We start from the raw sequence: 23074 nt of genomic DNA, 5'->3' as shown, positions 1-23074 counted from the left end.
ACAAATACCTACCAAAAACCCCACAAACATTGGAAGGCCCAACAAAGAAAAGACAACCAAGGAAGTGCCAATAGCAAAAAAAAGATCAACAAAGGGAGTTTTCTTTATTTCCTTTGCAACTTGACTTTTGTTAATTACTTCTTTAATTGCGTGATTAGACGGTGAGTGTGTCTTCAAGGGCTCCAAGTGTCCAAGAAGCCTCACCTAGGGCCGACTAGTGTAAAACTATCTAGTTTAGCAATTGTTTTTAATTGCATTTCCTTTGCTTAATTAGTTACGCTTTTCAATTGTGTTGCTTTGTTAATCCTTGCTTGGTTAATTAGTTAGCTTGCATTGTTTTCTTGCATTAAAATCTGATTTCTCAACTTAATTGTGTTCTAAGTGGTTTACTAAGAGAAAGCTTTGTGTGAAGACATTGAGGGATAGTTTTTGGCTAAGGCAAAGGCTTGGTATTTAAGTAGTCCACTGTGACTCACCTCCCTTACCTGGAAAACTACCTTCTTTGACTTCCCTAAATTTTCTCAAAAGTAAAATACTTCTACACACAAAGCTCTAGTCATGTCTTTTTCTTCTCATTCTGCAAAGTCTATTGAAAGTGAAGTAAAATCTTTGGAAACTCTTTTTGAAATAAGTTTCACAAGCTGTGCAATTGATTTCATCTAAACAATTTGAGAATGAGGCCAAAACTAATAAATTGACTAAAGCAAAGGATGAGAAGTCTCAATTTTCAAAAAAATTGCATTCTCATGCGTCTAGCTCTAAACATCATGATTATCTTGGGGAAGAAAGTCTTAGGACAAATGAATATCATCAACCATCCCCTAGGAGAGCTAGAAAAGAGAGACAAGAAAACCTAAAGGAAGCTAAGGTAGAGCTACCTCATTTCTATGGAAAAGAAGATATAAAAACATATCTATATTGGGAGATGAGGGTAGAGCATTTGTTTGCTTACAACCATGTGAGTGAAGAAAAGAAAGTACCCTTAGCTACCTTAAGTTTTCAATGTGATGCTATGTATTGGTGGAATGCCCTAAAAAGAGAGAGACATCTCCACAAGGACCCTCCCATTACATCTTGGAATGACCTTAGGGGAGCCTTGAGATGTCGCCATATTCCCTCACATTACAATAGGAAGTTGATGGACAAGCTCCAAAGACTTCATCAAAAAGATATGAGTGTAGAAGAATATTGGCAAAAAATGATATCATATATTGAGAGGGCAGGGATTAATGAGGACAACCATACCACCATAGCTAGGTTTCTAAGTGGTCTCAAACTTGAGATAAGAAACAAAGTTGAACTTTTACCTTATAGAGATTTAAATGACTTGATTCAACTTAGCATTAAAGTTGAAAAACAAATTTTGAGAAAACAATCAAGTCAAAAACAAAGTTCATACTATGTATCTTATGACAAGGATGAGTTCCATAGAGGGGAAGAACATCTACAAGAACCATCTCTATAACTTTCCCAAAACCTAACCAAGCATATCTCTCACACTCAAGCTAGAGAAATTCCATCTTTAGAATACCTTGGCAATGATCAATTAGCATCTCAATGTTCCAATGAAAGATCTATGATCTTAAGGGACATAGATGAGAGTAGTAGCCAAGAAAAAGAAGCTAGTGAGAGTGATGAAAATGTAAAAATAGAAAAGCAAGAGAACCTAGTGAAACAAAAGGCGTGGGAGAAGAGTGTTCCTTCCCACAAGGTCATTCAACAAGGCAAGCACATTGAAAATACCCTTGAAAACATGCTTCTTGTGGAACAACCTAGCCTTACCTCTTGTAAAGGAACACTTGCAAGCATAAGCAAAAAAGAAGAGTTTTTAAAAGAAGCTTGCATAGATAAAGATTATTTCTCATACGTGCTAGGATATCACCAAGTGAATGTCAAGTTATCTATAAGCATCTACCAAAACAAATTTTTATGTGAAGTAGTGCCTAAAAAAACTTATCATGTCTTATTGAGACAACCATTGCAAACTGTACAAATTTTCATAAACAATGGTTGTAACAACGAGACTATCTTTACACATAAGAGAAAAAGTCTTTAAGAAGGAGAACTCATGGGCCAAATTAGAGTTGATAAAACTCTAGAGCTTTTAAAAGGAAAACTTTTGTCCCCCATGAGAAAAGAAGTTCAAAGACATTACTTTAGGTACAATTCTTGTTTTCAAACTACACCTAAGGCAAAGTCTCAAGAACTCTATACTCCTTCACCTTTTGTAAATGATCCTTGGGAAGACACACATTTCATATTAGAGCTTCCTAGGACAACAAAAGGTTTTGATTCCTTCTTCATGGATGTGGATAAACTCTTCCTAAGAAAAGTGACAAGCCTCCATGATTTATCTTCAAAAATAGTGATGGATAGAGCTCCAAAATTTGAAAACATAGCTTTTCCTTCTATGCTTCACGAAATCATGAGGGACACCCACAATTCTTGGGATAAGAATCCTTTTCCTAATGAGCATGCATACAATGGAGTAGTCCACAAGATTACTCATAGTTCTCCATATGAAGTTGTATGTGAACATAGTCCTCTTGCCCTTTTCAAGTTGTTACCACCTTCTAAAGGAATTATGCCTAAGGGAAAAGTAACTACTTTTGGAAATTTTAGAAAACATAAGAGGATTAGAGGACACATACAACCATCACAAGGGAGATATTGTGAGAAGTTGCCAAAAACAAAAGAAAAACAAAAATGGCAACTTCACACAATTAAATTTTCTCCAAATGCTCACACTAACTCCTTTGCTTTGTTTCAAGATTCCCATAGATTGACATTTGATCCGGGAGGACATACCTTGACGAAGCAAGAGGCTGCTATCCGAGATCAAGTCTGCAAATCTGAGGATAGATCTTCTCAAGAAGGAGGAGATGATGGACACCATCCAGCCACAACCATCCCCCCTAAGAAGAAAAACCATTGGATTTGAGGACAAATCCTTTTCAAGAGGGAGGGGATGATGGAAGAGGGCCAAGCACAACTTTCCATGAAAGGCAAGAGCCAAGTCAAGAGCGTCTAAGACCAAGCTAGGAGCGTCTAAGACCAAGCTAGGAGCGTCTAAGACAAGCTAGGAGCGTCTAGGACAAGAAGACCAAGCTAGGAGCGTCTAGGACAAGAAGACCAAGCTAGGAGCGTCTAGGACAAGCTAGGAGCGTCTAGGACAAGAAGACTTGGATCAAAGCTATGAATGGGAGAGTGGCATACTAGCACATATTCCGTGAAGGCCCATCAAGTGTAGTTTAGCTTTAATTGGGGTGTAAATAGCATAGCCATGTGGACAAATGTTTATTTTTCATGAGTTGGTGAGGGACATCATGGAGGTATACGTTAATGATATGGTCGTCAAGTCAACTAGCTCGGAAGATCATCAAGAACATTTAAAATGGGTACTAGATAAAGTATGAGAACATAACATGCGTCTGAACCCCGCTAAGTACTTCTTTGCCATAGGGGGAAATAATTCCTCTAGTTCATGATAATGCATTGATACAACCCAATTAGACAAGGAGATAACCAAGGACACAACATCCAAGACAAGACCTCACCAAACTTCAGAAGGACCTCAGCAGAAGAAGAACTGGACATAGGTCAGAGCATCAAATGTTCTTTCTTCTGGTCTTTTTAAAAGGCAAGTTTATTTAAATAAATTGGGCTCACTCTAAGGGTCCAAATAGAATAATAAGATAAAGTAGGGTGCACTTAGTATATTTTGGGTTTGTGCCAAAATCCAATTTTCATGACAATGCATATGGGATTAGGGTTTTTAACCTAGTTTCTAGAAGATGTAGGCTAGCATGGGAGGCACTCCACTTTGACCTACCTTATAGAAGGTTTCTCACAAATGACACCCCTACCCATCTATCTTGCTCTCCAATACACTCTCTCTTATAAATAGAGTGTCTTGCTTCATGTGTTTCACACATTGAATTTTAAAAGTAAATAAACTTTGTCAGAGTGTTTAGTGAGATGAGTCTCTTATTATCACTAGGTCTTATCTTGAGTGCTCTACACTTCAAGTGGTGGCTCGTAATGAATAGAGTCATCCGAGTATAGGTGATGCAAACCAAGCCCACAAGGAGATGACCAAGGCTGCTAAAGTACAAAAAGAGAAGTCATCTCAAAGTAGAGACCTCACCAGAGGGAGAATTGGACTAGGACCAGAGCACCTAAAGTTCTTCTTGCTAGTCTTCTTAAATGTTTAGAATATGTTGTAAATAAGTTGGGCTCACTTGAGGGGTCCAAATAGTAGAATAAGCAAGAGTAGGTCCATATAGCATAAATAGGAGGTGAAGTTATAAAATTGGCCCCATGAGAAGTCCATTAGGGAAGGAAGGAAAACCTAGGTTCTAGAATGTGTAGGATGGTGCGGCATTGACCAAGGTCAATACCCTAGCCACACCATATGTTCCTTTTTCCCATCATACCCTCCTCCTTGTTCTCCAAGCCTCCTCTTCCTATAAATAGGAGGCCTCCCTCATTGTATTTAGAAGTTGAATGAAATAGAAAAAAAGTTACTTTGCACATTTTGTGTGAGAATTCTAGTGAGACTTGTTTCTCTTAGTCTTAATCTTATCTTGTGAGTTTTGAGAGCTCTCAAGTGGTGACATCATTCACTTATCTTGGAGTCATTTCACCATCCAAGGACGTGCAACCATTCTCAATTCCATTTCTCATCAACTTCATTTTCCTTCATCTTTTCTATTCCATTGCCATTCCATCTCATCTTTTCTATATGTTCTTATTTTGTTGTCTTGATTACATTCGGTCCATGTCTTGTCATCATCTTCACCATATAATTGTGTTTTCCTTTTGCCTTTGTGAAATGAACCTTCACATCTACTTAACCAATTGGTTAAGTTAATGGCCAGTGAGGATTTTCCTTAGGTTTTCACTCTTTAATTGTTTAAAAATCTCAATCATAAATCTAAAATGTCACCTAAGTGAACAATCCTAAAATCAACTCACATCAATAGGTGCCCTGTGAAGATGAGTTTATTGTTGTTGATGAATTATTTGGTATGATGCGCGGTAAGACGACTTAACTCGACGTAAGTATAACTATCCGAGTATAAGTGCCCGACGATAGGTGTTATTTAAGCAGGGAAATCGTTTGATAGTGCACGACCAAGCTCAGAGTAGATGCGACTATCCGGGCAGGCGCCCTGCAAGCTACGTAGTGAATGCCCAAGATTGAAAAGGGACGCATGTCAAGTTGAAGAAAAAGGTTGTCTTAACCATGAAGACGTCGCTCCTCAAAGGTTAGATTTTTCTATCAAGAGAGGTGAGTTATTATTTCCCACGCTTAAGTTGGTAAAACATTGTTATATTATTTGTGTTAAATGAGATGCATTTATAGAGATTAAAATAAACTATGTAGAAAATCCCAAAACCAGTGTACATCAAAAGGTTTATAAGCGCTAAATAAATATAAGCAAAGTGTTTAAAATGTCAGAATATCAAGAGAGTTAAGCATATAAATAAATATTACAGACCATAGCAAAGTTTGGTTTAATCCTCCTTTAGTTGACCATCGACCATGGTTTTACCCCGACAGAGCTCTAGAGAGTCCAGGGTAGGATGGACTGTCGTTGCTTGTTCCAAAGCTGCCTCGGATCCTACGAGGTAGGATTGGGTAGCGTCTTGCGTAAAAGACTCAGTGGCCTTAGTGAGGTCTTCCCCTCTGCAGGTTACCTCCTTCTCCAACTCCTTGATTGTGGACAAAAGTTTGTTCTTTTCTTCGTTTAAGCTCGTTGCCTCTTGAGCCTTCTCCATCTGAAGTCGTTTAGCTTCTTCACATAGATTGGTCAGGCGCTTGGTTTCAGCTCGGGTATGGTCGTTAAGACAATTGATTTCAGCCTGGAGACGTTCTACTTCCTTATGAAGCTCCATGTTCTCCTTAACCCTTTGATTTTCATCAACATTCCGATCTCGTGCCTTAATAATAACCAAGCAACCCATGGCGAACGCCTACCCAAATTGCTTCATGGTGTCACAAAGAAGACGATCTTCGTCATGGGCCATGAGCCTAGCCTTATCCTCGTTGGGCAACAAGAAGGTCTCGCCATGGGTTGGCACGTCAAAATCAGGATCCCACAGACTTTTCCCCCTTGAGCTTTCGGCCTCGCATTCTTGAATGATGACGACCTCTTGGTGTGGAGCTTGGCCATATGAATGAGAATGCTCAACAAGAAGAGCATTCACCTTCCTTTTCCTCTTGAAGACGAGCCAGAAGGTGGTCTTCTCGTCATGGTCGGTGAGGGGTTGGGTAATCATCGTTGGAGTTTTCCTCTTTTGCGTTAAAGATTCCTTGGGCAAGGCTAGCAATCGCCCTCATCTTTTTAGCTAGCTTGGCTATCTCCGCTTTGCTGATGATGGATAACATTCTCTCTGCAAAGAAAACAAGTAAATGGTTAATGGCAATAACAAAGTTGGCTTTACCAAAGGTAGGAAACGAGGAGTACCAGTATAGGATTTCAAAGCACAAGGGAGATACTCTTTGGTCAGCAAATAGGAGGTGTCAAAGACAACCTTCAAGTTCATCAAAAACTCGCATATCCCCTGGTCTTTTGGTGACAAGTCCTCCAGGCACCGAACACTCTGGAATCTGGGTTCAAGGGTCCAATATAAGGGAAATTCGTCCAGTAGGGTCGGATCTCCTGTGGAAGCTCGAATTTTGAGGAATTTACCTTTAAAATTTTTGTATGTTGACTGGAAGAGGGTGAGCAAAGCTCTTCCAGGGGCACCGTTTAAGGTAACCCACAATTGACAACCCGAATGTTTGGCCTAGAAAAAATATAGGAAAACTTCCATAGTCGGCGAAATGTCGAGTTGTGAACACAAGATGGTAAAGGCACGGATAAATGCCCAGCTATTTGGATGTAGCTGGGTAGGAACTACGTTGAGCTCGGTTAGTAGCTCCTTTTCGAAAATTGACAAAGGAAAACGCAATAGAACCTTTTTAAAGAGTGTGGCATAAAAAAAGCAAAATGGACCATCAGGGTCCAACGATTCATGACAACAAATGGGTTCATCCTCCCTCTACCGATTTTACAAATCCTTCATGTCTTTTACTCAAGGTACAACCGTTTTTTCTCAACTCCCTAATACGTAAGCGACTGGTGTAATAGGTGGTTTCTTTTAAAAGATCCTTTTTAGCCTAGGGGTATAAAGAACCATAATCCATTGTTGATATAGTTAGAACACAAGCACAAACACAAACAAAATACGAAATGCGATTCAGACCAAGCAAAACAAATGAATTAAAATGCACTTCATTTCATATAAAGTAGCCCATGAAATAGGATAATAATAATTCAGTATAGGTATAAAGCATACCTGTTTTTCCGGTGAGTAGACGGTGGTGTGACGGTGGCGTGAAGGAGGAGACAAAGAGTTTGTAGGAGGCTCGAGTAGAAGAAAATGGAGTCGGAAAGTGAGGAGTGAGTGAACGAAGGGGGGTGTTTTGAAAAAGTGAAACGGTAGGATTTTTCCACCGTTGCTACGAAGCAATGTGGACGCTCCAAATTTAGTATGGTGAGGTGTCATGTCAGGAAACGCTTCGGCAACCGCGCCTCACCTACTCTCTACAGAAATGTCATGTTAGTCGCCAATACTGAAAAGCCTCTTCGCATAGCCTAGCTCGCCTCGAGCCTGGGGGGCTTGTGTACTGGGCAGGAGTGCTCGGGACCTCGGTCCAAGCATTTAGGTATGGTCAGCTCGGTTGTGTGAGTTGTGCTAAGCTCGGCCTTGGCCCAAAGGTGTGTTGTGAGGTTAGCCTAGGTTTTCTAGTAAGTGTACGTGGAAAAAATAATTAAAAATAACAAAAGAAATAATTGAATTGGTTGAGATATACAAGAATAACTGAATTGGTTAAAGTATATTATTAAATGCAAGTAAAAGTAGTTAAGAATGTTTGTACCCGAAAGTAACAGGTACACGGTGAACAAATTATTGTTGAATGATATTATTGATGTTGAATATTATATTCTGGATGTTGAGATTATATTCTCATTGATGAAAATTGTTGAAGAAATGTCTATAAAAGGGCCTTGAGATCCTGGGTAAAGGTACGTTTTTCTGAATACTCTAGACTGAAGCAATTTTATAGTTTGAATATTTTCATTGACTTGATCGTGAAAGTGTGATCAACAGATAAACCCCATTTGTCCTAGTGGAGTAACGTTTCAGAGCACCACATGGAGACCAGTCAAAGCAGAGCTCAACTCAAAGACCGATGAAATCAACCGGCGAGAACAATGGCATAATGCTTCTTATTACTTTTTTAATTTTCAATTTGATTCAAATTAATCACGAAACAATTTGATTTCGAGTTTTGACTGATTTATTTTGGAAACTGCTTTTCTGTTTAAATTGACTTTTTTCTCTGTTTCTAAAATTAAAGATATTTATAAATTTATCTTATATAACTATTATATCGATTATGTTTCCTTCGCAATATACCACCCCATACACAAAAATACATGTGTTTTCGCTAATTTATTATTTTTAATTTATATTTCAGTGCATTAGTAGAATGAATTTAAATATAAAAACATTATGAAACAAGATCTAAATAATAGATTTTAAACACATTAATATATCAATATATGTAAATAGATTAACAAAAATATCTAAGAATTTTCTGACGTGTACAGCTCATTTGTGAAGAGCGTGTCCCCACGTGTATCGTCTTACCTAAGTACGGACAAAAGTTCTGAAATCAGAGACAGTATTGGATATTAACGGATAAGAACGAAGAAGAAACAGGCCAAGCACGTGGCTTTCAAATTTCACCCTTTCCGCCTATCACACCAAAACGGGATTCCACACTCCTCTTTTCAATTTCAAACCTTCCAAATAACCCGCGAACACAAAATTTCCTACCAAAATAATATCCCTCCCTCCCTCCCTTCAAAACTAAAGAAACGTATCCAACACAACACGCATTGCAAAATCCCCAAACTACCCTCTCTCCCAACTCCAATCTTCTCCCGCAAGCCTTACCTAAAAAATTTCAAATTCCCCGCTCCAATTTTCAATCACTTCCTTATATAAGCCCTTCCTTCCCCTCTTTCAGACTCAAACCCTAACCCCCAATCTCCAAAACATAAACCCCATTCTTTCTACACACTCCCAATCCCACAATGCCTTCTATTCCCGAAGAGCCTCTCTTGGCCCCTAACCCTGATCGATTCTGCATGTTCCCAATCCAATACCCCCAAATCTGGGAAATGTACAAGAAAGCTGAAGCCTCTTTCTGGACGGCGGAGGAGGTCGACCTCTCGCAGGACATCCGGCATTGGGAGACTCTAACCGATGGCGAGCGCCATTTCATCACCCACGTCCTCGCCTTCTTCGCCGCCTCCGATGGCATCGTCCTTGAAAACCTTGCCGGCCGTTTCATGAAGGAGGTCCAGGTCTCCGAGGCCCGCGCCTTCTACGGCTTTCAGATCGCCATCGAGAACATTCACTCCGAGATGTACAGCCTCCTCCTTGAAACCTACATAAAAGACTCCAAAGAGAAGACCCGTCTCTTCCACGCCATTGACACTATTCCCTGCGTCACCAAGAAGGCTAACTGGGCCCTACGCTGGATCGACTCCGCCGAGTCCTTCGCCGAGCGCATCGTTGCCTTCGCCTGCGTCGAGGGAATCTTCTTCTCCGGAAGCTTTTGCTCTATCTTCTGGCTCAAGAAGCGAGGCCTCATGCCGGGACTTACCTTCTCCAACGAACTCATCTCCCGCGACGAGGGGCTCCACTGCGACTTCGCGTGCCTGCTCTACTCTATCATGCGGAACAAGCTCCCCGAGGAGCGCGTGAGGGAGATCGTGCGCGATGCAGTTGACATCGAGAGGGAGTTTGTCTGCGACGCGCTTCCTTGCGCGTTGGTGGGGATGAACGGGGCCTTGATGAGTGTGTACATTGAGTTTGTTGCTGATAGGTTGCTCGGTGCGCTTGGGTGCGGGAAGCTGTACAATGTGCAGAACCCGTTCGATTGGATGGAGCTTATTTCGCTGCAGGGGAAGACCAACTTCTTCGAGAAGCGCGTGGGGGAGTACCAGAAGGCTTCCGTCATGTCCAGCTTGAATGGCAACGGTGATACACACGTCTTCAAGATGGATGAAGACTTTTAGTTTATTGGTGTTTCATGCTAGTAGTATTTCCCTGTATTTTTACTGTTAAATAGATTTATGGGCTCCTTTGTTTTTAGGCATAGTATTTAGATTTTTTATTATTTCTGATTTTTTCTTGAGGAATGATAAAGTATACTTTCAGTTATCAGATATTTGGCATTTTTATTGTTTTAATAGTTAGTTAATTGAGGTCAATGTAAGAGGACAATGGTAACATTTTACGAACTTTCTCTTTATTAAAATAAAATAAGATAAAGGAGTTTTACATCACTGCCTATATGACATTTCTTGTAACAACTGTAAATTACTGAAAATAAAAATAATAAAATGGGTTGTAAAATGGGAGTGAAATTTTTTAGTGTCAACAGAATTCAATAAAATAATTGGGGAAATGCTTAACTGATTTGAAGGTAAAAAAGTGTGTGGAAAGGAGCGAGCCTAAACTTAAGCCCTGAAAAATACAACGGAATTTGTTAATCGTTTAAGTTGCAGTGACTAGCGAGGCTAGTATCTCTTCGTTTTGTTGTGGTTTATGAGCGTTACGAATGGCATCTGGGACCGAGAGTACTGGGATGTTAACAAGAGAGCAACTTTTCCATCTTTTCGATCGTTTCATTTTCCTTACTTCTCAACCTGGTACTTTTCATAACCCTATTTTGTTGTTCTGCTTATTGGGTGATTGATTAGCTACTTACTGGCATTTGATTTTCGCACTTTCGCACTTTCGCAATCTATGGTATATGCAGATGTGAAGAAAAGGATTGCTGGGGCTGTACAGGATAAGCAGGTGAATTTCTTTGTTGTCGTTTTTCCTTCACTTTTTTATGTCTTACAAGTCTTTTTAAATTATCTTCGATATAAAGCGACTTTGCTTCTCTCCTCGCATTACGTATTTAGTTTACTGAGCCGTCCTTGATATAAGAAGTAATCACGGGTTTGTGAGGGAAATTAATTGCGCAAAATTTAGACGTACTGAGTTGATTTTTATTTTTGCATTACTTTTTATAAATCCTGTAATACAAGACTTGTGCTGGTTATAGAGGTTATGTTCTAATTTTTTGATGAACAATGCCAAAATCATAAAGTCCCAAACCCAAATTTTGTCCAAAAATGATTATGTAGGAACCTTGACAGAATTTGACTTTGTTTCCTTGTTAGTCTCTTCCTCTGATTTGAATTGATGAATGTCTGACAGCTGAGCTGAATAACTCGAACTTTTGTCTTTGCTTCTTCTTGATCTATTGTATGATTAGTCTTAGCGGAGGGCAAATATTGGTGCAACAATAAGGTTTGAAGGTTTAAGTTCTGGAAACGACCCCTCTGCTTGCATGGATTAGGCTACATATATATACCCTCCTCAGGGTTCACTAGCTGGGGGATCTGGTGCTTTGGATTGCCCTTTTTTATTAGCCATCGCAAACCACATGGGGCATTGTTGTGCACTTTTTATCCTTTTTTATTAGCATCTATGTGTATACTCTATTGCGTTAATTTTATGGAAAGACAACTAAATGCTGGATATATAAAGTTAAAGTGCAAGTCCATGTAAGATGAAACTTTTGCCCCTTGAATTTATGTGATAAAAGTTAGCATGTAATGAATTTCACTGTCATTTCCTGGATTTCATAACTAATGAGCAGGAGGCTGTTGCTGTCACCACTGCAATACAAGAAGAGATATTTTTGGAGATGGGTATTGGTATGTCTGTTTTATTGTGATATATTAATTGTCTGTACTTTGTTTGTAGCATTGGAACCTTACTTTTCATATAATTATTTGTGCCATCATGGTGCTTTTGTGTAAACTCAATTCTTGTATGGGCTGCACATCCTCGATTGTAGTTTATTTTTCCCTTGATACAAAAACCATCTGGAGCATTATTGGTTATTCACTTTTTCATCCGTAAAAGAGAAACACATAATGGATCACATCATCTTAAATTTTTCATGGTCAAATGTGTCGTGCTTCAAGTTCTTGGTCTTTGTCCTTGGTAAAAAATTGAATTGACACCATATACATGGTGGGTGATACTTTTATATCAACCTGCTAGACATGCCAATGTAGATTAGTTTAGAAATTACTTTTGCCAGAAATAGTATTGGGATATAGTTTGGTTGGAATTTAAGGTTGAATATTGTTCCCAGGCCCTTGGTTCTTTTCTTTCTGGAAAATCCGTGGGTTTTCTTCCCTAAAATAAAGTCTTAAAATACTGTAGTTTTCACATTTGATGAGAATTACCTTTTCTTAAAAAACTTTTATTGTGCTCGAGTGTTCGGTTCCTACCATTTTAGTTTAGGATAAATGTGGGGTGAACTTGTGCATTATGATACATGAAATGATTGTATGCAGAATCTGTTTTATTGTATAACCAAAGATAGTAATTAATTCTGAAACATTGTTATTTGTATAATTTACACAACAGATCCAAGATTTGGTATCTCGTGCCTGGGAAAAGTCAGTACTGTATATGAGAATGACCTGGATTTGGTGATTCAGTTTTATAAATTCCTCTCTAAGTAAGTTCTCTCTCTTTTATCTGGCTTTCACCCACTTCTTAACCTGTTAACATTTTTTCTTCCATTGTTAGAACAAACATTTATAAAAATGGCCATTTCCTGCGTGTCTTTCCTAGCTTTTTAGTTGTCCTGACTTTTCAAGAATAGAATTTAAAGGACTGCATTAAAGAGGATCAGTGAATTAGCTCTCCAACTTAGCATTGGCTAGGGAATAATTACTAGGAGACATAAATCACGCCCGATTGAGTTACATAGGGATGCAAGGAAAGAGAGTAGTTGGGAAATCTGTTAGCGAAGGATTTGTACAGGATAGTCGAGTTCTTCCAAAGAGACCAGGATATCTGTTTTTTTTTTTCTGTTGAGAGGGAGTGTTAAAATAGTTAATGTGGATTAGTAACTGTTAAAAAGTGGGTTTTAAGCCTAACTCAACCTCATAAAACCGGCTCAATGAGGTGAGGTTTGCACCCATTTATATTACTATGAAAGGCTCTAATCTCTAGTCGATGTGGAATCTCCAACACACTCCCTCACGCCGAGGCTACCAACTCGTGCATGGAGATATATGTTATGGGTGGTCCGATAACGGCCCGATAGTGGGTGGCCTGATAAACCCATAATATGTTATCCCACGCACGAGTTGGTAGCCTCGGCGTGAGGAGTGTGTTGGAGATCCCACATCGACTAGAGATTAGGACATTTCATTGTATATAAGTGGGGTGCAAACCTCACCTCATGAGCCGGTTTAATCTATAATTATAATATCAGTGTGATTCCCTAGAAAGTGGGTAAAAAACTCCCAATCAATTTTATGAAATATAATTCAACGGGGCAGAATCACAAAATACAAATCTTTACAAAACGAAAATGTTTTGGCGTTTTTTGAAATTGTAAGTTTTTTCTCCTTTTTACCCAACCAAAATTCAATGTTATTCATTGCATTTTGATCACTAAGTCGTAAAGAATAAAAGTTCTCAATTTTAAATTTCATACATATGATATACATGTTGTATGCTATGAAAAAGTGAAAATAAAATGCTCAATTTAGACATTTAAAACTACAAAATGTATTTAAGGTGGCCTGATGGCAATTAAAGAATTTAATCATATTAAATACGAAAACAGAGAATTGAAATATGTATAATAATAATAATAATGATAATAATAATAATAATAATTAAAAAGATTTTAACACTAACATGAATTTGTGTTCTCCATCGTCTAACATAAATTTGTAATTACATCCAAGGCATGTATAAAAATTAAATTTCTTTTCATGGAAGGTACATAAACAACATCTTTTATTAACAATAAAGTGTGTCTGAAAGGTAAACATAAAGAAACAATTCTTGTACCAACATAACATCTACAGGTACTTCAGCTCCGTCCTTAACGATCACACTTAGTTTCCCTAGACAAAGTTAGAGCTAAGGAATTACCTTGCTTTTCTTGTCTCTTTTTAAGAATATATCAATCTTCAACCTTGTGACCATACTTGCAATTACTCTTAAAGTATTTGTTACTGGGGTTCCACATGTATTGGGACACCTTTCCTACATTCTTCTTTCCTTTGAAATTAAATTTCCTAGCGTAGTACCTGAAGTAGAAGTGGCAAATTGGATGCCGAGTCTTGGATTTCTTCATTGATTCCTCCACCTGAGTGACTATAGCAGTTTGTCCATCCCCTTGCCACTCATGTTTTTTAATATTGTATGAAGTCTTCTTGATGTCAAACTTAGAAGGCAGTGATTCAAGAGCACGGAAGATCAAGGTGTTTTAGATTCCAAGATGTTAATTTAATTTCAAAGGGAAGAAGAATGTAATCAGTACAATGCATCTAGTTCTGGTGCAATACTATCATTGAGAAAATGGACTGGCTTGACGGTTCCACCATATTTAAAGCATATGACACTTGCATCCTTCAGAGAGTGGAGCTTGTAGTTAATGTTAAATACTTTTATGTGCTTTTGATTTTCATTAAGAATTAGCTTCATTTGGAGAAATAATTGTTATATTTGTTTTGGTAGCCTTTTAGTCGGGCTTTTGAAATTAAAAAAAACTTTTATTTCCAAAAATATAAAATAGGAACAAACATGCAGTCTATGGAAGCATTTTGATAATTTTTATTGGTTGTACTTAGTATTGAAAATGGTAGATTCCCTCAAGTATATTCATACAAACATCTAACATATTGATATATCACTCATGCATAAACGGTGACCAGAAGAGGAAGGATAAAACCTCATCATATTAAAACAGAGAGCAATCCTACATATATACATATAGGACAGTCACTGGAAAAAAGGGAAACAAAACTAAAGGACCAAGAGGCCTAGGCCCAACTATACAATATCACAAACCCCCACCCCTCAAGCTGGATAATGTATACTCATTATACCAAGTTTGGAAATGATGGTTTTGAAATTCACATGGCTTAAAGATTTAGTAAAGACATTTGCAAGTTGATCACATGAATGAATAAGGAGAAGATGGAAAAGATTGGCTTGAAGTTTCACGAACATGGTAATCAATGTTGATATATACTTGGTATGTTCATTGAAACTCATATGGTAAACAATGTGTCGGGTAGTCTGATTGTAACAGTAGTAGTTGATTGAATATGAAGAGTATGAAGAAGATAACTTAGCCATTGTAATTCCCAAGTAGTAGACCCCTTTAATTGAATATTGGAATCAGCAGCAAAGAGCAGACCTTCTGCAGGGTTAGCCTTGATGTACCGAAAAATATGTTGAACAATTTGATGATGTTGAATAATAGGTTCTTGTACAAATTGACTAAGAAGATGGACAACAAAGTTGCTATCAGAACGCTTGGTAAGGTATAACAATTTTCCTATGAGTTTGTGATAAGAGTTAGCATCTTAAGAAGCATTTCAGTTTCAAATAAAGTCTTGACGTCACACATGATAGGTGTAACAGGGCTTGCTAGCAAGCATTCCAAATAGTCTATCCTTTCAAATTCAGTATACCCCTTGGCCATGAGCTGTGCTTTGTATCTTTGTATGGATCCATCTAACTTGTATTTGATCTTATAAATCCATTTGCATCCAATAAGGGTCTTTTTAGGATGCAATTCAGTGAGATACCAAGTTTTGTTGTCTAGAAGAGCTTTGATCTCTTTGTTCATGGCAGCCTTCTCATTCGTGCAATGTTCATTATGAGAAGATATGGCCAACGTATAATTCAGATGTTGATCAGAGAAATAATTATATGTTAAAATAGATGATATGGGATATTTAACTTTTGGTTTGAGAAGGAGAGTTTTCAGAAAGAGAATTAACCTGATGATGATAATCCATTAAAATTTTTGGAACCCTTATTACTCTGTTGGATCGCTTGAGAATGCAGTCTTCATTGATATTTTCTGCATCAGTGTGACTTTCATTGGTGCTGTTGTATTCCAAACTTTCATTGAAGGAAGTATCATGACTGATGTTTTCAGTGTTGCTAGAATCATCAGATCTACGAGCATCATTTGTACTGATGTCTGAACCTTCAGTATGATTATCATTACTGCTAAAATAACTGAGAGGCTCAAGCAAGAAAGTTTGATTATTTTGTGCAGAATTTTTAGTAGTATCATTGTTGTTTTCTAAAATACCTTTGGAATGCTTGTAAGGAAATATTTTTTTATAGAAGATAACATTTCTACTTGTTAGATGTTATTAGATATCATGAGATATTATAGATATTGTTAAACATTTTTATTTATGTAATGGGTTAGCCCATATATTTCTTTTTCTATATAAACATAACTTTATGTGTTCAATATATACAAGAAATTTACCCTATTCTTCTTTTCTTTCAACATAGTATCAGAGTCATTTTGAGCCTATCTTAGCAAAAGTTTGTTGGACTTATCAGGTCATCCGCTATCAGTCCGTTATCAGACCACCCCACACACGAGTTGGTAGTCTCTGCGTTAGAGATGTGTGTTGGAGATCGCACATCGACTAGAGATTAGAGCATAAGTGAGTGCAAATTTCACTTTATAAGCCGGTTTTATAAAATTGAGTTAGGCTTAAAGTTCACTTCTCAATTTTATGTATGAAAATTTTTCTATTCTTAACATCTAAGAGAACATATCCTTCAATGTCAGTTTTGTAACCAATGAAAATGCATTTTCTGGACCTTGGTTTGAAGTCCTATTGTTGTTTAAGGTTGAAGCAAAATAAAGAATCAAAGGTCTTGAAATTTAGATGAGTAGGAAATAATTCATAGGGAGACTTTCCATTAAGAGTATTTGAGGGAAGTCTATTTATTAAATGAATAGCATGAGTGACAGCACAAGACCAATAAACTTTTGGCAAGCTAGATTGGAAAAGAAGATTACAAACTTTTGGCAAGCTAGATTGGAAAAGAAGATTACAAGTAACATTTAGGATGTGCTGATGTTTCCTTTCAGCAACAACATTTTCCGTGAGGTTTCTATACAAGTTTATTGATGTAAAATTCCAAATTTATCATATAAATCATTGCATTTAAATTCCCTACCATTGTCAGATCTAATAATTTTGATGTTCCGATTGAATTGATTCTTAACATACATTATTAAACTACATAACAAGGGTCTGGTTTCACGTTTTGTCTTCAGTGAGAAAATATTTATGACCATGTACAAAACTAACAACTATAGATCCCCATACATCAACATATATCAAGTCAAAAGCATTTAAATAATCAGTATCGCTTTTCTGAAAAGAAGACTTGTGTTGTTTGGCAAAAGTGACATATATCACAAACTTTTCAGAAATAAAATTGCACATAAGAGAATCTTGTGTAGATATGTTGAACAACTTTACTTGAAGGATGACCTAGTCTAAAGTGCCAAATGTCTATATAAGACTTTTTACAAATCAAAGTATTATTAACTAGTAAATGATTTTCTTTAGGTATGAAAGAAGATTCACGAAGATAATATAATCCTCTACCTAGCTTGACCAATCATCCTTGATGAAACACTATCCTGAATTTGCAAGTCTTGTGAGAAAAAGTTAGTTGGCAATTTAAATCAATTAACGTTGAACTGAAATCAGGTTAAAGGTAAATTCAAGTATACACATGGCATTGAAAATGATAAATTTATCAGTGAATTGAATGGTGCCAACATAATTCACAGTACGTAGTACGTAAGAATAATTAGGAAGCCTTATATGAACATGTTTAATTTTGAAGAAGGTAACAAAATGACTTATTATGAGTAACATGGTCAGTAGCCCTGGTAACTAAAATCCAAGAACTGTTACCTGGTTGAGTTTTCTATGTAGCAGACTCACCATTGCTGGAGTTATGTATTTGGTTGACACTATGGCTAGGAGAATCTTATAAAAGCTTTAAAAGCTATTGAACTTGCTCAGCCGTAAAGGGACTGCTATCATGTTTCAAATCTTGATTGTTGTTCTGTACCAGATTACACGATTAGTCATTACCTATGTCCTTTTCCGAGAAGTTAGCAGCATGCTCAATTCTTTGTTTTTACCATGGAGGGAATTCATGTGTAGCATAACACTCATGAACAACGTGATTTGACTTGTTACAATAAGAACATTGTTTTTCTTGAATAAAGGATTGCCCTCTTCCTCTCCAAATGCTACCTCTACCTTGAGATTTCTAAGTGCTTTGATCTTGCGGTTTCCAATTGTTCTGTTTTTCAGTAGTGTTCCAATTCCGTTGTCTTTCAGCAGCATTAACAATCATTTTATTCTCAGCATATGTGTTAATAGTGAGTTGCCTCTCTTGTTGGATAATCAAAGAAAAGACCCGGTTTATGTTGGGAAGGGGTTCCATGACTTGCGTTTGTAAATTTCACTAAGGCCCTTAAAATACATATAATGTGTTCAGCATCTCTGTATTTGACTGGAATTTTGGATAGTTCACATCTGGCAGCAACATCACAAACACATGTTAGACTAGGTCTCCAAGATTCAAGTTCTTCCCAGTGAATGTGGAGATCAATGTAGAATTAAGTGACATTTCTTTCTCTTTGCTTAATCGAATTAATTTCTTGGAATAAGTTAGATAGACGAAAATCATCTCCTTTTGAGGATTTTTCCTTTAAATCATCCCACAGATTCTTGGGAACATCAATGTAAACCACACTCTCAGCTATTTGGGCAGATGGCGTTCGATTAATCCAAAATAAAACCTTAATGTTGCACCTTTCCCAGGCTTTAAACATTGAATCACCATGCTCGGGTATGCTGATGCTTCCGTCAACGAATTTCAACTTGTTTTTGGATAGAGGAACCCTCTTCTTATCTGTGGTCTAAGAATGGTAATTCTGTTCACTGAGTTGAGGAGTGACAAGAATAACACCAGGATGAATAACACCAGGATCCTTTTTGGAATGCAAGTAGAAGGGAAGGGACGGGAAGGATTCATGCAATGATCCATGACAAAACCAGTTTCTGTACCCGACAGTTCCATGAAGAAAGAGAAGAAGCAAGAATAAGAAATAGGGAAAGAACAAAACATGATAAGAACGCAGCGGAAACAGAGCAGGTCCTTCAACTTGCTCTGATATGAAAATGGTAGATTCCCTCAGGCATATTCATACGAACATCTCACATATTGATATATCACTCATGCATAAACGGAAACCAGAAGAGGAATGGAAGAAAGGATTATCAAAGGAAGACAAAAAAAACTCATCATATTAAAACAGAGCAATCCTACATATATACATGTAGGACAATTACTGAAAAAAAAAAGCGAAACAAAACTGAAGGCCCAAGAGGCCCAGGCCTGACTATACAATATCACAACACTTAGCTTTGATTGTTTTTCATGCACTCCAGCAGACGTGTTTCAATTAATTTATAATATGTTGGAAACAACTTATAGCTAAATCATAGCAAGAGAGGTTTTGGAATACCCCTCCCCCACCCCCTTACCTAAAATATTATGTAACCCAAAAATGTACTTCGTGGTTTCAAAGCTACTGAATCCTATTTTCTGATTTAATGCTTGCCTCTTCTTCTCTCCATACGCAAAATAAACTACACGACTTTATTTGGAAGAAGGATTAGTACAGTTATGTAATGCGAAATGTCTTTTGGCAGAGAAGAGGTTGCCTGCGATGAAGCAGAGCTTGGAGAAGAAGAATTTGCAGAAAAATTGCTCAACCAACAAATTTTACAGGAAGAGGTAAAATTTATTTGACTTCTGATGAATTCTTTGGTACTTGCTACACTACTTTATAGAAAGCGTGAAAATTTACAGCAACTAGAGATGCTGAAGTACATGCGCAAGTTTAACTTGGACGATCAATCTGCAATCCTTGAGAAGGTAAACACTGGTTTCAAAGTACAGGGAGATTCGTTTTAAATCTTGCTTCCAGTAAGAAAAATATAACAGTGGTAATCAATTGTGACACACCAATTCTGAATTGTAATTACATTCATTTTGCACCTTTCGGTCACTGTGTGGAGGCCAAAGCTTAATGCTTGGTCGTCATCGTCCTCTCATCCCACGATGAGGTGGTTTTTATTCATGGTGGGGCTGGGGGAGGGGTGATTTGGTGCACATGAGGAAATTCAGGGGACAAATAGTATGGATCTAGATTTGAATATTTATTAAACTCCCATATCTCAGTAACCCATTTTCTCACATTATACGTATGCTATATATATATATATATATGTTATATACATATATGCATGTATGAGTATATGTATATATGTATTTCAACTTTGTTGGGCTAGCTTATCGCGTGGTTTTGGAGCTTCATAATCCTATTCAGGATATTTTTATTGAAAATTGCTTGTTTGATTTGAAGTAGTAGAAAATGAATTTATTAGATGAATTTAACTTTTTTTCTTCTGCCAGTTACACCAGCAGATGAAAAGCAGCAATTATGAAAGTGAGACATCCATTTTGTCAGCTGAGCAGATCGAAGAGATTGTTCCAAGAAAGGTGTCCCCTTTGTATACGCCAAGGTAGACCTAGAAGCCAGCCTTTAAGACGAACCCTTTTGTTAAATTCAGAGATATTTTGGTTCAAGGGTAGGAGTTGGCCAATTCACAATTCTTGACACATTTTTTACTTTATTTACCTAACCTTTTGACGTTTTATCAAGTTACTGGATTTTATGTTCATTATATTTTTATTATTGGAACTTTTGTAAGGTGAACATTTTTACGATATGGGAGGTAGCGTTTTCATGGCTAGGCTTTCTGCCTCAGCAGCGAGAGTATAACGACCATGGTCTAATTTATTTATGTGAAGTACTGTACTGAATCCTTATTATCAAAAGCATGGTGGAAAAGTATTATGATGCTTCCATTATTTATTATGGTATCGAATTTTTTTATTTTTTAAAACACAATTGAACATGAAGTACTACACTTGTAATTAATAATGCTATATGAAGTTTGAAAGTAGCTTTTATGGAAATGGAAATAAAAAAAATCTCCAATCGAATAATTCGGCAGCACTCTAGTAGATTCCTAAAGAAATCTGCTGTTGCAAACTTTTTTTTTCTTTTTTAAATAAATATAAGGAATAATTAGTTTTATCTCCTTTGTTTCAAGTTTCATCCATAGGCAGTAAACGGGTTAAGGATTAGCTATTATCATATAATATAAATGTTAAAAGCATGAGTCGATTAGGCATCTGAGCATGCTTTTGTATAAGTAATTTGTTGAAGAAGCTTTTACGATACTGCAGTTATAGAAAACTTGGTAGGTTCTATGGGACCAAGTTTTCGTATGGTTACTGTTCAAAATCCAGGAGAATGATTTTTGGTTAGAGGTAATGTACGTTTTGATTTGAAGGAAGATATATTTCCAATACAACAGAAACAAAAATTGTATAGTTGTTAGAGTATACAGAAACAGTAAATTATTGAATAACTGATATTAAACATCACATGTTGAGATGGCCGAGTTGGTCTAAGGCGCCAGATTAAGGTTCTGGTCCGAAAGGGCGTGGGTTCAAATCCCACTCTCAACAATAATTTTTTTTTATATAAATCTTTCATTTATTATCTTTTTGGGAGTGATATTTTTTAAGAGTAAATAAGATTTCTCTCAGGTTGATTCCAATTTTTTTTTCCATACAATTATGGGATTTTTTATAGGATAATTTGTTTAGGTAGAAAATTGAAATTTATGGGAGTAATTTGATTATTTGTAAGAAAATTTGATATATTTGTAAAAACAAATATAAGAGTATGATTTTTTTTTATTTTCTTTTCCAATAAATTTGTCTTTCTTTTTATATATTTTACTTGATTCCAGTTTCAATTTTTGTGTCGATGTAGGTTATAATTAATTTTCACTTACTGTTAGTTAGAGTTTTTTTAGTTAACATCAATAGTTCTTTTCGACTGATGTTAAATATGATTTTTTCTATTGATATCACTTGAGGTTATTTGGTAAAAAATGTTGGTTAATCAACATCAATTAAAGTTATTTTTTTTTAATGTATGACAATATTATTTTTAATTAATGTTAGTCATGTTTTTTCTCAATTGACGTTAGATTGATTTTTGGCCAATGCCAAGCTAATGTTTTTTAATAACACCAATGAAACTATTTTTCAGATGTAAGTTGTTATATTTTAATTGATATTATTATAATTATTTTTTTATGATATAAGACAAGGTTATTTCTTGGTTGACTATAGTTTAGATTTTCTTGAATAATATTGATGTGACTTATTTTAGATGGACGTTAAAGATAATTTTATGGTTAACATTTGTATAGATTATTTTTTTGGATCATGCATGAAGGGTTGTTTTTCAATCAAGGTCACAGTCTTACTTATGTCCAAAGTTGCTCACAATTTTTATTCTATATGGGAACTTTTAAATAACATTAAATATGATTGTGCATTTTTAGTTTAAGGAACTTTACAATAGTGTGTGAAGCCAAGACTTCAACATTCCAAATGCTTTAAAATAATTAAGTGTAAAATATGATCGTAAAGTGTAAAATATGATCACAATTGTAAGACGATAATATTATATAAACAATAGGCTATGTAAGAAGCAAATGTTTCATTTGACAGACGATGCAATACTATGTAGTATTTTTTCAAAGTCTGATAAGACAGACATAAGAACAAATGAAGTGCGTATCAAACATCAGATGGTACACATAGACTAAGCAAACCTTGTACTTAAATTAAATATCCATGTGTTTACTCTATTTTTGCAGGAAATGTCCATATGCTAAAGAGTTCAGTTTAAAATCATATATTAAAGATCTCTCGAGACGCGAGCTAAAATTACTTTATTCATCAACTTCCTGACGCAAAGAGATTGTCAACTCTGATCTAGCTATTTTCCCTGTACGGAATGCATGTCAATCATAAATTTTTGAAAAAGACTATACTACCTATGGAGATAAACGTTGTCAATTATCAAGGATATTGTGAATAAAATAGAGCAAAG

At 36.5% G+C, this 23074-nt stretch overlaps 2 protein-coding genes and 1 non-coding gene across 6 annotated transcripts; all 3 read left to right on the top strand.

Moving 5' to 3' along the window:
* The first annotated feature begins 9018 nt into the window (after window positions 1–9018).
* On the top strand, window positions 9019–10293 carry LOC137813690 (ribonucleoside-diphosphate reductase small chain). The gene has a single exon (XM_068616067.1). It carries the CDS (start codon window positions 9156–9158, stop codon window positions 10143–10145), a length of 990 nt encoding a protein of 329 aa, XP_068472168.1. The 5' UTR covers window positions 9019–9155; the 3' UTR covers window positions 10146–10293.
* Window positions 10294–10486: 193 nt separating this feature from the next.
* Window positions 10487–20964, top strand: LOC137813692 (uncharacterized). Of its 4 annotated transcripts, XR_011081480.1 has the most exons (8): window positions 10487–10781; window positions 10892–10932; window positions 11786–11843; window positions 12568–12661; window positions 19740–19824; window positions 19900–19965; window positions 20506–20681; window positions 20805–20964. XR_011081480.1 is itself a non-coding variant. In XM_068616068.1 (7 exons), the coding sequence occupies exons 1-7, from the start codon at window positions 10691–10693 to the stop codon at window positions 20617–20619; spliced, it is 549 nt and encodes a 182-aa protein (XP_068472169.1). In that variant the 5' UTR covers window positions 10487–10690; the 3' UTR covers window positions 20620–20964. The 4 variants fall into 4 exon arrangements, 2 of the variants coding, with proteins under 2 accessions (XP_068472169.1, XP_068472170.1); XR_011081481.1 differs by lacking the exon at window positions 19900–19965; XM_068616068.1 differs by having other exon boundaries at window positions 20506–20964.
* A 585-nt stretch (window positions 20965–21549) lies between these two features.
* TRNAL-AAG (transfer RNA leucine (anticodon AAG)) lies at window positions 21550–21630 on the top strand. The gene has a single exon. It is a non-coding gene; the product is annotated as a tRNA-Leu (tRNA).
* Window positions 21631–23074: the final 1444 nt, after the last annotated feature.

The sequence above is a fragment of the Phaseolus vulgaris genome, chromosome 1 (assembly GCF_000499845.2).
Source record: "Phaseolus vulgaris cultivar G19833 chromosome 1, P. vulgaris v2.0, whole genome shotgun sequence".
Classification (NCBI taxonomy): Eukaryota; Viridiplantae; Streptophyta; class Magnoliopsida; order Fabales; family Fabaceae; genus Phaseolus; species Phaseolus vulgaris.
This window is presented reverse-complemented; position numbering and strand designations above follow the sequence as displayed.

What these genes read in the sequence shown, in the direction of transcription:
- LOC137813690 (XM_068616067.1), top strand. Translation starts at nt 9,156, where the DNA reads ATGCCTTCTATTCCCGAAGAGCCTCTCTTGGCCCCTAACCCTGATCGA.
- LOC137813692 (XM_068616068.1), top strand. Translation starts at nt 10,691, where the DNA reads ATGGCATCTGGGACCGAGAGTACTGGGATGTTAACAAGAGAGCAACTT. An exon ending in ATTTTTGGAGATGGGTATTG is followed by an intron (nt 11,844 to 12,567) that starts GTATGTCTGTTT and finishes TTTACACAACAG; the next exon opens with ATCCAAGATTTGGTATCTCG. An exon ending in AACAAATTTTACAGGAAGAG is followed by an intron (nt 19,825 to 19,899) that starts GTAAAATTTATT and finishes GAAAATTTACAG; the next exon opens with CAACTAGAGATGCTGAAGTA.